Below are 16,872 nucleotides of genomic sequence, written 5' to 3'. Positions count from 1 at the left end.
TTTTATCATTTGCAAGCCATATCAGTACATGCAATTAGCCTAAATTTACCCTTTAATACATGCTTCATACATGCTCAATGACCCTTTTACAATGTTCCTCTAATACTTGATGCATGATTAATAAGCTACATGCCCAAATGAACAATCGTACACATACTCATACAGAACCTCAAACATAAATATCAACAGAACATCAAACATAAACATGTTTCATACACATACACATACACATACTCAATCACTTCTATCAGTATAACTCATAGGTGTAAGAGTATTGCCAATCACAATGAACATTCAAAGCTTTAGAGTATGCCTAATCAACCAAATGCTTAATGATCATTCATACATAAACTCTACGAGTCCTAACTTCCTAAACAGTTATATCTAACCAATCAGTTTATACCAATCATTTCATCATCACCCACAACATCATGCATATATGTAATCGTTCAGTTCAAACCCACATAATAATATATATACTCAAAATCAGGCTAGTTTCCTAAATCAATGAGTTCTATGTTCATATACATACACATACTCATTCAGATAACAATCCAAGTGGAAGATATATTGCAAACCTATCTCAGCAGCACCACCCACAACAACATCATACATGCAACCAATCAGTTCAAACCAACATAACAACAATATATACTCAATAAGTTAAAGAAATCTTCTCATATGCTAAACGCAAGAACTGATTGACAATCTCTTCAGTCAGCCTTCGTATGTAGCATTCTTACTATCCCTGTAAATATTATGTTCAAATAAAAAGAAATCAGAACATCTTCAACAACCGACACTGTATTGCCCTAGGTTAACAAAGATAATGACCCAAGAATTTCAGCGGTGACTCTAACAATGAATACAATAAAACCAGTATCTAAACGAGAGATCTAACCCTTTAAATCATAGCTCTGAAAATCAATAGATCCTTATTCCAGCTGCTGAAATCGACATACACAAAAGTAAATCGGATGAGGAAAAGAGAGAGTAAGGAACAATGAAAATCAAGAGATACTTACCAGTACCGTGTTTATAGCTCACCCAGTGATTGCATGTTCAAATCAGCCATGGAGATAGAGAGGGATGAGAGTGATGAAGCTCTTGCGTAACCTAAACTGGGGTTTGAGATTAGAGAGAGGGTTTATATATCAGCTGAAATTTCAGTCAAACAAGAGCGCCTAAAATTTAGTATGGCCGTGTAAGTGAAATTTCATTTGCCGTTTTTTTTTTGTTTTCGGCAAACAATGACATTCATTTATTAGAAGTGTCATCTGTTGAGTAAGTGAAATTTAACGAAAACGCGCGTTTTCTTTGGATGACAGGATTATGTAATCGTAACGTCATCTGAGAATCGAGCGCATTTTTTATTTCGCTTTCAGATAACATACAGTTAAAATACTGTCACGAAAAATATTCAGTCGACACAAAAACAAGTGTCATGTGAAAGGGAAAATGGCATAGTAATTATTTATCGGTTTGGGTAAACAGATTTTAAGTAGTACAATCATTTCCAAATTTGTTAATATATTAAAGGGAAGAAAATCTGTTGTCTCTTCTTATGTGTCCCCTTCCATGTCTCACACTAATTTTTTGACGTGCGTCATCTTTAATCTATTTAATCCTAATCATTTTAACGTTAGTAAACTATGATTCCAACTTTAGTTAACTTTCTTCCTCAACAGCAAATGACAAGAAGACACCAAAATTCTCTATCCTCTTTGATAATCTAAACACGTCTCTCTTCCAATTGTTTTTTTCTATCCATTTTTTCTTTTTATTATTCAGAGATTTTTCTGTTTCAATCTATAGATTGTTCAACATACCTGTGTTCGATTCCAATTTCCAACTCATCCTTGTTCAATCTATTGATAGTTAATTTTTAAGTTATTATTCAGAGAAAAACGATGATCGGAGGAAAGAAAATGACAGACGCATCCGATCAGAAGAGAAAATAAAGTTAACCACAAATGGTACTCTTAGATTCTGTAAAGTCATAGACTGCAAAAACTTTGTAGTGATTGCCAGTGATAGAAGATTATCAGCAATTAAATCATAATTAATTCTTACAAGCCTGAATGAAAAATTACAAAAGAAATTAAAAAAAAACTGTGAAATTAAAAGAGATGCATGAATGAAGAAGAAAAGAGAAAATTGGAATTTATTGGGGAAATTGGAAGAGTGAAGGAATAGGAAAAAAAAAAAAAACCAAATTCATCTATAATAATGATCCATTCCACTATCCATTCTATGAATCCATTGTCGAAGGAGAAATAAATAGCAGTTAAAAAGAGCGTTGTGAAGTTAACCACGAACTGGTTAAATAATGTTAACAGAGTTAATTAATATTAAATATCATTAGGTTTAATATAACACATGTCAAGAAATTAGTGGGAGACATGGAAGGGGACATATAAGGAGGGACAATAGATTTTCTTCCAATTAAAGGATAATGTGTAAAAATAACTATAACATTTATAGTTAGAAACAAGTTTACCTCTAAGTTAACATCAAGAGTAATTTTACTCGTAACATTAACATGTTGGGTCAATTTTAACATTACTATAAAACATAGATATTTTGTTCAATTTCTATACCAATTGCATATCAATTTTATTTTAAAAAAAATTGATATATTTTTTTGTAATTTAATAATAAAATTAGAGATTAATATTTATAAATTCGACGAAATATTTTGAAATTGTTTTGTCCAACTCATAAAAAAAATGATATATAATTTTTTTTTTAAATTTAACGTCTAATCATATATTTACGATCTATTACTAATAATGAGTGATAAAATGACTGAAATATGAAGTGTAGATGACAAGAATTATGATCGAAGAGATAATTTAATGAATTATTTTTCAAATGATCCAACTTGATAACGTTAAAGATAAAATTATTCTTGGCTGCCAACTTTAGAAGTGAAGCTGCTCATAACTATAAACGTTAAAAATATTTTTGCATCTTTTAAAAAATATTATTTTTTGCACCTTATTTCTATATCAAATTCTTAGTTAAAAAGGATAGATAACGTTGAACTTAATTAAAAATATGCAACTAATTTTATGTATGTACAAAATTGTATTGGTTAGAGTTAAAAAAAATGTGGATTGCTATTCGTCGCTCCTATTTTACTTACCGTCGCCTCCTGTTTGACATTTTTGCCCTTTTCATTTTTCATTCAAAAAAGTGAAATTCTCTCAACCGCGAAGAACAAAACGAAGAAAAATCATGCCTCCAAAACAAAGAAAAATAATTGAACATCTAAGTTTCGTATTTACCAATAATCTGAAATTTAACGAATTGAACTTAAAAAGAATTTTTTTTCCGTTGAATTTGCTCTAAACGGGTAGTCCATACGGTCTGGCCCATGGACCGGTAGCATGAACTACCCTATTTTACCTAGGCAAAACGGGTAGGCTACCCGTTTTCCTTTAGGAAAAACAGGTTTATTTATTTATTTTTTTAATTATAATAAATATTAATTATAGATAAATTATGTATTGATTGGAAATAAAAAATACGTATTGAAGTGTCCAATTAATTTTTATTTGGTAAATTATATTTATTTACCTTTTAGAACGTAAATTTAATTATACGTAAATTATGTATTGACTGGATAGAAAAAACGTATATATAAATTATTGATTGGAAATAAAAAATACGTAAATTATGTATTGCACGTGTTAATACGTAATTTATCTATAATTAATAATTATTATAATTAAAATAAATAAATAAATAAATCCATTTTCCTTAAAGGAAAACGGGTAGTTTACCCATTTTTACCTAGGCAAAACGGGTAGGCTACCCTATTTTGCCTGTTTTGCCTAGGTAAAATAGGGTAGTTCATGCTATCGGTCCATGGACCGGACCGTATGGGCTACCCGTTTAGAGCAAATTCAACGAAAAAAAAAATTTCTTTTTAAGTTCAATTCGTTAAATTTCAGACTATTGGTAAATACGAAACTTAGATGTTCAATTATTTTTCCTTGTTTTGGAGGCATGATTTTTCTTCGTTTTGTTCTTCGGGGTTGAGAGAAGAAAAATGAAAAGGGCAAAAATATCAAACAGGAGGCGATGGTAAATAAAATAGGGGCGATGTATAGCATAACCCAAACATACACAAATATTATATATAAAACAATTATTTTTCTCAAACGTTGAAAATGTCATTTTAATTTTAAATTAAATTAGGAATATACTTTTAAACGAATTTAACATTAACAACTATTTCTTTTGACAGGATAGGTGAAAATTTCATTTATAAAAAAACAGTAAATCTACAATTTAGACATATTTAGAGAAGTTTCAACATTCAATATCATAGATCGTGATAAAGCAATAATAGATAATGTTTGTTTTTTGCCTTTCAATACTAAACATGAGATATAAAATGTTTGGTAAAATTTCGAAACAACTATTTTTTTTTTTTGCAGAAAAAACAACTAATTTCTACTGCGTATAAGCAACAGCAACCAACTAACAGCAACAGCAAGCAGCAAACAGCTAACAACAACAGCAACAACAAACAGCAAACAGAAATAACTGAAACAAACATACCCTTAGTGATTTGAGGAGCCACTAATAAAGTATTGGAGTTGATTTTTAATTATCTCTTCTCAAATTTTAACTTAAAAGTCCAACTGAGAGACTGATATAGATGCTCTAATAAAGAAAAAACCATCAAATCTAACACAGTAATAAATGTATTAAAAATTTTATTTAACAAAGAAAAGCAAGTAAATAAAAGACTTATCTACCGATTAAAAGTTGGAAAGAAAGCCAAACATAAATAAAGAAGTTGCAGTATTTTTTTGGTGGTTAAGATTTTTCTCTCACCATAAAAAACTTTTGAAAATAAATATTCAATATCTATGATTATAATTAATTGATAAATAATATATATAAGTAAAAAATCATCAAATTAGTTAACACGAGTATGGTGTGTCACCTGCAAATAATTTTTATTTACTGTATAAGGATAAGGTTTCTTCCCTATATATTTTTTACAAAAAGTTGAAATTCTTCCTAATACCTGTCCCTGAGCCCAGATTCTATCAATCCTTTCTCTCTGAAAGTTGAATAAAAAGAAACATTAATAAAATAAAATAAACAAAAGAAAATCTATTTTTCTAAATTACCACAACGTCAATCTATTTTCTAATTTCTACAGACGCTAGCCTCCACCATCTCCTTATTCTTGTAACCAAACACCCCTCTATCTTTCTTTCTTCCCTGTCTTTCCAAAAGAAAACCTAATATTGATCATCTCCTCCTTTCCATCCCTCTTCTATTCTCTTCTCTGCACCATTCATTTAATGCTCTTATAGATTTCATTCCGCTTTCTACTTTCACTATTGATTCGCCGACACCTCCCCATTATTCAAGATTCAACTGTTTCCTTTAGGGTTTTGATTATCTTACCCCCCTTTTTTTTTGTTACCAAATTTCCCCCACTTTTTTTTGTTTTTTGTAATATTTTTTTGGGTCTTTAGGGTTTTCTAATCTTTTGATTTTTAGGTTTTCATTTTCTTTGTTGATTTTAGATTTCATACATTTCTTATATACCGCCTCTATCTGTTCACCGACCGGATACTTCTAAATTTTTTGGAAATTGAAGTTCCTACCCTGAAAATTTCTTCTAGTTTACTGTACTTGGTATATTTTTTTGACCCACCCGATGTTTCGGTTGAAATTTCAGCACTTACCATCTGGTTACTGAAAGGAGAATAGCATCTGGGGTGTTAATTGAAAAGTTGCTTTCTTGGGAGAAAATTTACCTGAAAATTGTAATATTAGAAAATAGTTATTCTCTTTGCTTCTTCTTGTTGTATTATACATGTTTAATACGTTTATGCCTTTGTTTTGGTAAGTTTTGTCTCTGTTTTGAGGTTGGAGTTGGTTTTGGGTGTTCGCTATTGCATAGCGGGTAAGAGAAGTGAAGGGAAACGGCCTAGGATTGCATGGGCGAGCATGAGAGGCTATTGCCAAATGGCCTGTTGCCTAATGAAGCGGCTTCTGTTATTCGAGTACTTGACTCGGAGCGATGGTTGAAGGCGGAAGAGAGAACTGCAGAACTCATTTCCTGCATTCAACCAAATGAGCCCTCAGAAGAGCGCCGAAATGCTGTCGCTGATTATGTGCAGAGGCTCATTACCAAGTGCTTTCCCTGTGAGGTACATTACTTGTCTTCATGTTTTGTAGTTTGTATACCATTGAATCATGACCCTGCATATTTATTGAGATGTTGGGTAATTTTGCACTTGGTATCATGATCCCCTATTGGAGATACGTGCAGGATTGTTGTAAGTGTGAGTCAGATGTGTTAGTTAGCAACAATGTGGTTGATGGAAGATAAAAGAAGGATTGGGTGTACTCTGCAGTGAGTCCTTTCACTGGATTATAGGAAATAACTTGTTTCTTTCCGAATTTGATGGGATTAGGAACTTGATGGCTAGCCGCAAGGGCGTATACATATGTTGTAATTGGAAAGAGTTAGATGACAATGGAATTTACTGCAAAGAATTGAATAGTTTTAATTTTATTTCATGCTGTTGAAAAATGTGAAATGCTTTCAGCTTTCTCATTGTTGCATAATATACTCTTAAAATTGTTGGAGACTCATGCTTGTTTTTCCTTGTAGGTCTTCACTTTTGGGTCTGTACCGCTTAAGACTTATTTGCCTGATGGAGACATAGATTTAACAGCATTCAGTAAAAATCAAAATCTGAAAGAGACATGGGCTCATCAAGTTCGTGATATACTGGAGGTTGAGGAGAAGAACGAGAATGCTGAGTTCCATGTGAAAGAGGTTCAGTACATTCAGGCAGAAGTATGGCCCTTTTCTTATTGTCCTATTTCTTCCCTTTAGCACCAACTATTTTATAATAAGAATAAACCCTGAAGTTTGAAAGAATGTTGTGAAAGTGACTTCTCCTTTCTATTCCTTGTCTTATGTGGTCATAAGTCATAGGCTTGAGAGGCAAGAATTTGATCTTTGAGGCAACAATTACCCCATTTGTTAGCTTTTTTAGGGCAAAGGCAGAAAGCGTAGAGAAGTAAATGAAACGAAGTCTTAAACATGTCATAGTTTGATTTTGAAATACAAGGAATTATTAATAATTATGATCAACTTTAAGTGCTAAATTGAGTTGCCTCAACTTTAAATGATGTGATGCTCTTAGTTCTTTTCTCCCTTCCAATGCCTTAGTGATGATCCAGAGTTCAAAATTCTGGTGATGATGATGTTTAGTTATGTATGCCCTGAAACATTTATCTTTTTATTTTTTTTTCAAAAGTTTTGTTGGAGGCATTTGCTTTGCAGTGAAGACCTTTTAGCACTGGGGTAGCCTTTTGCTTTTGAGAACACTGATAAATGTTGAAATTAATGGATGCATACTTTTGCTCTAGAAGACTTTTAAGATGTGGATTATATATACTGTACGGTATTGTAGTTTTATCTTTTGTTTTGCAGCAAAGAAATTTAATGCTATCCTCATTTTTTTTATCTGTTAACTTGTTGTAAATAGTTACTGGTGCAGTTTGATAGATAGAAAGATGTATGAGGATAAATACTGGAACTTCAGACCATGACAAGTGCATCGACATATTGTACAGAAGCCATTAATTTTATCAATTGCTTAAACTTTTTGAGATGTACTTAAAGCTTCCTGTAACAATCAATAATGCTTAGCTAGCCTTGGCCACTTATCTTCGTTTAGTTAAATGTTGACCTGCCATCTTAATCTAAACATGTTTGGAATTTTGTGTTTAGACTTCCATTTTTTTTTTTTTTTTTATGTGAAGGTGCTTTTCTGAAAGTCTGTATTATTGAATGATTTATCATGTTATTTCAGGAAAGTTCTCTAAATACCTTCTTTCTTGTTTGGTTATAATTCTTGATGATAGATTCATCATCTGCTTTTTTTTTGGGGGGGCACATACAGGTGAAGATAATAAAGTGTCTTGTGGAAAATATTGTGGTAGACATATCCTTTAACCAGCTTGGTGGGCTATGCACTCTTTGTTTTCTGGAGGAGGTTGGTAGTGTGTCATGGAAATTTACACAGAATCATTCTCTACAGACTGCTAATTATGTTAAAATTAAGTTCTGTAACTAGTTGTGATATTTTCTTTTGTAGGTTGATCATTTGATAAATCAAGATCATTTATTCAAGAAGAGTATTATATTGATAAAAGCATGGTGTTACTATGAGAGTCGAATTCTGGGAGCTCACCATGGGTTGATTTCTACATATGCTTTAGAGACCCTGGTTCTATATATTTTTCACGTTTTCAACAACTCCTTTGCTGGGCCACTTGAGGTGCTTTTGATGCATTGTTCTACGTGGTGATGTATTCATTTTCTCATAAAATCTGATATTTTGCTCTATATGTCTAGGTCCTCTACCGTTTTCTTGAGTTCTTCAGTAAGTTCGATTGGGATAATTTTTGTGTTAGCCTCTGGGGTCCTGTACCCATTAGCTCACTTCCTGATGTTACAGGTGTGTTTAGTTGCTCGAATATTCTTGGTTACTCTTTCAAAGAGTCATTAAATTTTTGCTAAATTACCTGTATCAAGGAATTTTTTAATTTTTAATTTTTTTTTTGCAGCGGAACCTCCTCGAAATGATAGTGGAGAGTTACTACTTAGCAAACCATTTCTTGAGGCCTGCAGTGCAGTATATGCTGTTGGTCCTGGTGTCCAAGAAAATAATGGGCAACATTTCATGTCAAAATTCTTCAATGTGATTGATCCTTTGCGTGTAAACAACAACCTTGGGCGTAGTGTCAGTAAAGGTATTCAAACTAAAATCATGTTAGTGTGCCCATTATAATTTTTACTATTGTTTTATGAGTTTACAGTAACGTATCCTTTTTTTTGAGTATCGACATAATCCTTATTCTTTACTTGTCATAGTGCTTGTAAACTGGCCTATCTCATATAGGGTCAGAAACTGCTTTAAGTAGACTAATTCTGTTCTGAATTTAAGCATGTAGCAGCCTAGAATTTTGCTTTCATGTTGTGATTTTGACTAGATATATATATATATATATATATATATATATAAGGAAGGCAAAAAATCATTTCATTATCCTGCTCTGCTCTCTTAAGTTAAGTTGCGTTGGTTGCTCAGCTTTGTAAAATTAGATAATGCGTCTGCTGCAGTTGATTTCTTTTGTCCTTTCCTAAACAACTGGTTCTTTTGTACTCGAGTTGCATTCCTTTGGTGCCATTTAGCTTTTTTGATTAAATCCGTCAAAAGGATAATGAGTTCGATAAAGGAAGGCAAAAGATTATTTCATTATCCTGCTCTGCTCTCTTAAGTTAGGTTGCGTTGGTTGCTCAGCTTTGTAAAATTAGATAATGCGTCTGCTGCAGTTGATTTCTTTTGTCCTTTCCTAAAAAACTGGTTCTTTTGTACTCGAGTTGCATTCCTTCGGTGCCATTTAGCTTTGTTGTTAATCCATCAAAAGGATAATTGAAGAATAATCATCGAGAGTTTTTTTTTTTTTCCTTTTTATATATATCATTCATGTGGGAGTAGTTTGGCATCCTAATATTTTAGCTGAATCTTTCTTAAAAAAACAATGGTTGGAGGACTTGTAAGAGGCCATTTGTGTGCTTTATAGTACATATTGCTGGCCAAGATATGTGGTCATGCTCCATTATGCACCTTGTGAAGATTTGCATAGGCTTCATGTGATGGGAAGCCTATTGCAAACTCATGAATTTTAAAGTAGTCACTAGTCAGGGTATATAGGTAGTTGGCTGTTTTTATTAGATTCTGTCACAAAATTATTTAATAACTATGAAGACACGGGACCCTACTGAAAGGGATGCAAATAAAAAAGATGATGATAGGGATATTTTATGCAAACACGACCAGTTAAGTCCTTTTTCATAAGCTGTGCCGGTAATTATTATCAAAGTTGATTTTTTAATGTGAATTCCTAATTCCTCTCTAAATGGTTTCCTTCCGGTTTGAAACTTAACTCAGATTGTTGTTGACCTTTTTTTGTGCCTATAATGCATTTGTTTCCAGGTAATTTCTTTAGAATACGTAGTGCATTTGCCTTTGGGGCTAAAAGGCTGACAAGGTTACTTGACTGCCCGAAAGAAGACATATTTTTTGAAGTAAATCAATTCTTTATGAATACATGGGATAGACATGGTAGTGGTCAGCGTCCTGATGCACCAAGAAATGAACTTTGGCATGCCAGGTTATCAACACCTGAGCTCTTACTTACGTTGGATAATCTCAAGAACAATTCAAACGTTAAAGCTTCTGGTTACGAAATTCAAGTTGATGTGGCACATGGTAATTATCCATTAGAATGCTCATTAAGAAGTACTGAAGTTGCTGTAGTTTCTCACACTCAAAGCCCAAAGACTAGTGTCAATCTCAACAACACTAGGACTTTTGATCAGTCTAGAAGGGAAAACAGTGCCAGTCAGGGCTTGCATACTGAGAAAAATCAAAGAAGCTCTAAACCTGATAACTTGGTTGCTGGTGAACATCAGGGAAGGTATCTTTTTGCTAGGACACGTTCCAGTCCTGAGCTTACTGAGACATATGGGGAAGTTTCTTTCCAAGGAAGGCGTAATAGAGCCCAAGAAACTGGAAAGGGTCAGACCTCATCTTCTAGATTGGATAACAGTAGGAGGAATAACGTGGAATCTGAAAATTTGGGAAGCCATGCTATTCAATCTTCAACTGATAATCCTTCATCTGTTAGACATACCTCATCCCGTCAAAACCTTGATGCTTCTGTTGAATTAAGTGGCGTTTCAAGTAGATACCAAGATGACTCAGGCATGGGTGTTACAGGTGAAGAATTTGCTGCTGCCCTTGGAGCGCAAGGCATGCACCAAGAAGAGCAAGATTTTGTAAACATAATGGCATCTTCTGCAGGTCTTGGCTTCAATGGACAGGTTCATTTTCCGCTAAATTTGGGATCCAATCAGATGCCTTATCCAATATCTCCTTCTGTGCTGGCTTCTATGGGATATGCTCCTCAGAGAAATTTGGGTGCAATGGTACCTTCAAATATTCCCTTGATAGAGAATCTTTGGGGCACAAATATGCAGTTTCCTCAGGGGTTGGTTTCGTCACCATTGACCCATTATTTTCCTGGTATGGGAATGGCTGCAAATACAGCAGATTCAGTTGAACCTGGTAATGAGAATTTTGGATCCTTGGAAATGAATATTAGTGAGGCAGATCATGAATTCTGGCATGAGCCTGAGAGGGGCTCCACCAGTGGCTTTGATCTCGAGAATGGAGGCTTTGAAATGCATCAATCAGATGAGAAGCAGCAGTCCTCTTCAGTTAGTCATAACTTTGTTTCTTCATCCCGAATATCTGGTAGCTCTATGAGGGTTCCACAGAAATTCAACAAGGATAACGCTGATGTTCAACTTGATGACAGACCATCTGGTTTGAGGCCTAGTAGCTCTCTTAGAAGTAGAACCTCTTCCGAGAGTTCATGGGACGGATCATCTGCAAAGACATCGAAATCATCTAGAGAGAAGAGAAACAGGAAAACAGTTTCTTCGGCAGTGACATCTACTGTTTATGGGAAAGGTAAGAACTCATCAGAACATTCTCCTAATCTGGTAGATGATGAAAATAAAGACTGGAATGCACTCCCTTCTGTGGGAGCTGAAATGACTGAAAGGAGCATAAGACCTTTATCTTCTGGTGCAACTCAGCATGTTCCAAGGGATCAGCTTCCTGGATTTGAAACATCACAGACAAGCGGGTCTGAGTCATTGATACCCCTTGGTGCACCAATGCTATTAGGTCCCAATTCAAGGCAAAGAACTGCAGATGATTCAGGGGTTCTTCCCTTTACATTTTATCCAGCAGGGCCACCAGTTCCATTTGTCATGCTGCCAGTGTACAACTTACCTACTGAGACAGGAACTTCTGATGCATCAACAAGTCATTTTAGTGTCGAGGAGGTTGTGGATACAAGTGATTCTGGTCAGAATTTTGATTCAACTGAGTCACTTGATCAATCCGAGGTGTTAAGTACTTCGAGTACTGTGATAAGGGCTGCTTCTGGTGAGACATTGGAGCACAAATCTGACATTCTTCATAGTGATTTTGCTAGCCACTGGCAGAACTTACAATATGGACGCTTTTGCCAAAGCCCCCGGTACTCTTCACCTTTGGTGTATGGTCCATCACTTATGGTGCCACCTGTATATCTACAGGGTCGCTTTCCATGGGATGGTCCTGGAAGACCTCTCTCGACCAACATGAATATTTTCACTCAGCTTATGAGTTACGGGCCTCGTGTTGTTCCTGCTGCTCCTCTACAATCTGTATCTAATAGACCTGCTGGTGTTTACCAACATTATGTTGATGAACTGCCAAGATATCGTAGTGGGACTGGGACATATCTGCCAAATCCTGTAAGATTTCCTCTGCATTTCATTTGCTTCTACATGCAATTGCACGTATTTGTTGTGTCTTGGCCTTGAAAAATGTTGTCTGTTTTGTTTTATCTTAAATGCATGTTTTAAACATTTCTACTTTCTTTGTGGATCATTTTCAGCCGTTTTTATATGTTTTTTTGGACATTCAGTGTCTGGCCCTGTAGTATCCAAAATCTTGTCATTTGTCCCCTGTGCTATCATTTGCCCCTTGGATATTCCCATAGGTGACATTTAGGGCTGTCAATTAGTTGGGGATTCCCCATCCCCATTGGAGACCGGCCCATTGGGGACAGGGAATCCCCGTTTGGGATCCCCATGGGGCAGGGATGGTTTTTATTTTGTCCCCGACAGTTGGGGATGGGGCGGGTATGGTTATAAGTGTCCCATCCCCGTCCCCAATGTTCCCAACGGGGATCACCGACTAAATACCTGAATATAAAAAAATAAACTAAAAAAATATATATGTGATTTAGATAAACTAAAAAAAATAAACTAAAAAGATTTGAGTTCTAAACTGATTGGTTTAAAACGGGGATATATGCTAAAAATAAATTAAGATAGATTAAGTAAGATCTCTAACTAGGTTGGTTTAAAATTAAAATGGAACATATTAGGAGTGAAATTATAAAATAAAAAAATTGAAAGCTAATAAGTAATGCATGCACCGGGGATGGGGATCTTCGATAATCAAAACCTTGGAAACCTTGAAAAAAAGTAAAGAAATTAAAAACTTAAACGGGTATGAGGATTCTCCGCGAGGATGGGGATTTCTCGCGGGGTGGGGATGGTAGCCAAATTTTCCCCATATATTATTTGGGGACGGGGACGAGGACGGGGAATCCCCGATAGACCAGTGGTCGGGGATGGTTGATGCAATCCCCGTCCCGTCCCGTTTACAGCCCTAGTGACATTTAACCCATTTTGGACGAAAAGTTAACTGATTTGTTAATGCTTCTTGCCACATACCACAACACATTGCATGTGGCAAAAAACTAATAGATCAGTTAATTTTCCGTAAAAAAATTGGGTTAAATGTCACATATGGGAACACCTTAGGGGCAAATGTTACCAAATGATACCACCGGTCGAAAAATTACAAGATTTTTGGATACCACACGGGCCAAATAGGCCTTTATTCCTATATATATATATATATATATATATATATATATATACATACATACATACATATATATATATATAGAGAGAGAGTGTGTGTGTGTGTGTTTAAGTCATGTGATAGGGATCAATTTGTAATGGAAGGGGAATACAGAGTAAGGAGGATATACCTTGTTGCACTTTAGGCTGTTTGGCTGTGATTCTAAGAAGAGTGTTGTTATGACCAGCAATTTTTAGCATTGACTCCTTTATCTTTGATACTAACCCTTAGGCTGCATCTTCCAAAGTGAGCAATTGATTAGAAGTAAAATCAGAATAAGAATTAAATTCAGAGAGGAAAATGACAAATAAATTTAGTAAATATGACCGTTTTAGTACCCAGTTTGGAACACAAGTTTGTATTTACAAGAGGGTTCTTTTCATTAGTCAGACATTTGAAATTGTTGTTCTACCGTGATGTTTCAGTTGTATTAACTTGGTGCACTAAATTAAGACATTTTATGTTTAAATGGATAACAAGTGAGATATTCCAATGGTGGTTGTCTGACAGTTGGATTTGGAGTTGTTCTCATATTCAATAGTTTGTTGTTTTTAAATTTATTCTCACTCTATGCTTATTGAATTTTTATGTTTTTATATTGCTGATTTTTGTGGATTTTTTTATGTTTCACAAATCATCCTTAGAAGGTAGCTGTTCGGGACCGGCATTCTACGAATAGTAGAAAGGGAAATTACAGCTATGATAGAAATGATCAACATCATGATAGGGAAGGGAATTGGAATGCTAATTCAAAACCTAGAGCTGCTGGGCGTAATCACAGTCGCAGCCAAGCTGAGAAATCCAGCTCTAGACTGGATCGGTTGGCTGCAAATGAGAGCCGAACGGATAGGACGTGGGCCTCACATAGGCATGATACATTTTCTTCCTACCAGTCTCAGAATGGTCCAGTCCGTCCAAACTCCTCACAGAGTAGTTCTGCCAATGTGGCATATGGAATGTATCCGCTACCGTCAATTAATCATGCTGGTGTTTCGTCGAATGGGCCTGCCTTCCCACCTGTTGTGATGTTGTATCCTTATGATCGCAGGGCTGGTTTTGGTGCTCCCGCAGAGCAGCTTGAGTTTGGATCTCTTGGTCCAGTGGGTTTTCCAGGTGTAAATGAAGTATCACACTTGAATGAGGGAAGTCGGTCAAGTGTGGGCTTTGAGGATCAAAGATTTCATGGCAGCTCTGCCCACCAGTCTTCTCCTGATCAGCCTTCTTCGCCTCTCCTCCAGAGGTAGTCATGTTGTTAGTGCAAGATTTCTGAATTGCAGTGGGCCTTATAGTCAAGTTGCTTGTGGATAAACGCAGTGGCTTAGGATTACAATACTAAACAGGTATCGTACAAATAAACATGCTTGTCAAGCTTAATATAACCTACTACATATATTGAAATCTAATTCATAACAAGTCATATGGGGAAATGCAGTAACATGGTACTGGAGGAGTGTCATATCTGATAGTATAATTTGCTAATAGTAGACAAGGTTTAAATTGGCATCTAACATTTTTGAGGAAGTGCAAATAGACCTCTAATATAGGAAGTGGTAAATTTTGTTCTTTAATGTTTTCAACTTGGAGCGGTAACAATTTTGGGTCCAAGGAACAGAACCCATAAAACGGGACGTTTACTTGGGTATTAGAGGCGCGGAGACAGGACACCCTGGCTGTCAGTAATCACCCTACCACATCTCCATCTTCTTTGCGGGGTTCTGATACCCCAGCAGATGAAGGGCTCTGCATCTTTTTATTTTATTTTTTGATCCAGCTCATGCCCAAACGTCTGTTGTCTCGGTCTGAGTAGGTACAAAATATTTTTTTTATGCCTATCCCATATGGACTGGGTTTATTTTTTTTGCACTGGAAGTAGTCAAAGATTGACTCCGCTACTGCTGGTCCAAAATTGCTCCACATTGAAAATGTTGACAAAATTTTACCTTCTCTTATGTTGGGGTGCATGATCTACACTTACAAAAAACGTTAGGGGGAAATTTGGACCTATTATTTTGTTTTGGCTTAACTCTGAGTGCATGACTGTTGTGTGATGCTTTTGATTTACATATTAACAGGGGCATTTGATTTATCCCCAGATCGGCCCAAGGGGATTTTCAGTTGAAGAATGAGGTTCTGGGACCAGGCAGTTGTGATAGAAGCTGGAAATGGTGGTAAGAAGCCCTCCAATTACCAATCCCTTTGTGATTTGATTTATCCTCATTCAAAAGGGATCAAAGAGTTGAGTTGAGTCGAGTCGAGTCGTCGGCAATCAATCATTATCTGAAGGTGATGAGGAAGACGAGGCCATTGTTGGTGGCATACGTGTGTTTGTAAACTAAAAAAAGAAAAAAAAAAGTGAATTTGAAAGCTTGCCTGCTTACCAGCTATATAAGGTGTAAAAGGGGGGGAGGCAGGAAGGAGTCGTTTATAGGAGGCCTGAAAGTGAAAACACATACAACATTGTAACTCTACTACTGATTTAGAAGGAAGGAAGGGGTAGCAGATGCTCTAGAATGTAGGATTTTTTACTTAACAGTCATAAAGTTTGTCTTATGGATTTTGTTCCACAAAGGTGTATTAAAGATTTTGATGCACTAGCACTAGCACTAGCACTAGCTCCCTCAGTATGAACATTGTAGCAATATACCCCCAAATCGAAAAAATAGATAAAAATTTGATTCTTCTGATTTGAATTGTATTCTTTGTGCTTTGGGTGAATGTATTTATCCTCTTGAGCGTTAATCCCCTGTTTCGAATTTCATGCAACAAAAATATTCATTTCGTTTTTACGTAGGAAAATCGACAATTCATCTTAGGGTTGGGAATCTCCAATTCCCACTTTCATAGGGCTAGGGCTAGTGATGCGGTTGGAATCAACATATTTGTTTTGCATCGCTGAATTGCGCACAGGAACTTTTAGGAAAAACAAATTTGATTCTCATAAACTACATATTATAGATAAAAATGTTTCTTTAATAGATTCAAGAATCTCTTTATCCTCGTACGACTTGGTTCCATCTTTTCGCGAACGGTTCGAGTGCTCAATAGGTAGGTAAAGGAAAAACCTAAAACTGACACAATATTAACATTTAAACCTTTTACTGGCTTAAAACTTAAAACTGTCATAAGACTATTAAGAGCATCCATAATGGTTGGTAACAACTATTGTGACTTAAAAGCACTTAGTAACAAGGTGAAGTAACATTCTACTAGAGTGGTTGTAGTTTTTAAAAATATTATGAGATAAAAAAAATTA

The 16,872-nt window shown here is 35.4% G+C and overlaps 1 protein-coding gene across 3 annotated transcripts; it reads left to right on the top strand.

The window, feature by feature from the left end:
- The first annotated feature begins 5,163 nt into the window (after positions 1–5,163).
- LOC136217570 (uncharacterized) lies at positions 5,164–16,314 on the top strand. Of its 3 annotated transcripts, none has more exons than XM_066004156.1 (9): positions 5,164–6,188; positions 6,656–6,844; positions 7,959–8,051; positions 8,154–8,336; positions 8,414–8,516; positions 8,626–8,811; positions 10,059–12,436; positions 14,267–14,959; positions 15,692–16,314. In XM_066004156.1, the coding sequence occupies exons 1-8, from the start codon at positions 5,976–5,978 to the stop codon at positions 14,861–14,863; spliced, it is 3,942 nt and encodes a 1,313-aa protein (XP_065860228.1). In that variant the 5' UTR covers positions 5,164–5,975; the 3' UTR covers positions 14,864–14,959; positions 15,692–16,314. The 3 variants fall into 3 exon arrangements, with proteins under 3 accessions (XP_065860228.1, XP_065860227.1, XP_065860226.1); XM_066004155.1 differs by having other exon boundaries at positions 5,165–6,188; positions 14,264–14,959; positions 15,713–16,314; XM_066004154.1 differs by having other exon boundaries at positions 5,165–6,188; positions 14,264–14,959.
- Positions 16,315–16,872: the final 558 nt, after the last annotated feature.

The sequence above is a fragment of the Euphorbia lathyris genome, chromosome 2, assembly GCF_963576675.1.
Source record: "Euphorbia lathyris chromosome 2, ddEupLath1.1, whole genome shotgun sequence".
Classification (NCBI taxonomy): Eukaryota; Viridiplantae; Streptophyta; class Magnoliopsida; order Malpighiales; family Euphorbiaceae; genus Euphorbia; species Euphorbia lathyris.
Note: the sequence above shows the minus strand (reverse complement) of the source record. Positions and strands in the feature narration are given on the sequence as shown.

Coding starts and splice junctions, on each gene's coding strand:
- LOC136217570 (XM_066004155.1), top strand. CDS start 5,976: ATGGGCGAGCATGAGAGGCTATTGCCAAATGGCCTGTTGCCTAATGAA. Junction 8,052..8,153: donor CTCTTTGTTTTCTGGAGGAG/GTTGGTAGTGTG, acceptor TTTCTTTTGTAG/GTTGATCATTTGATAAATCA. Junction 8,812..10,058: donor TGGGCGTAGTGTCAGTAAAG/GTATTCAAACTA, acceptor ATTTGTTTCCAG/GTAATTTCTTTAGAATACGT.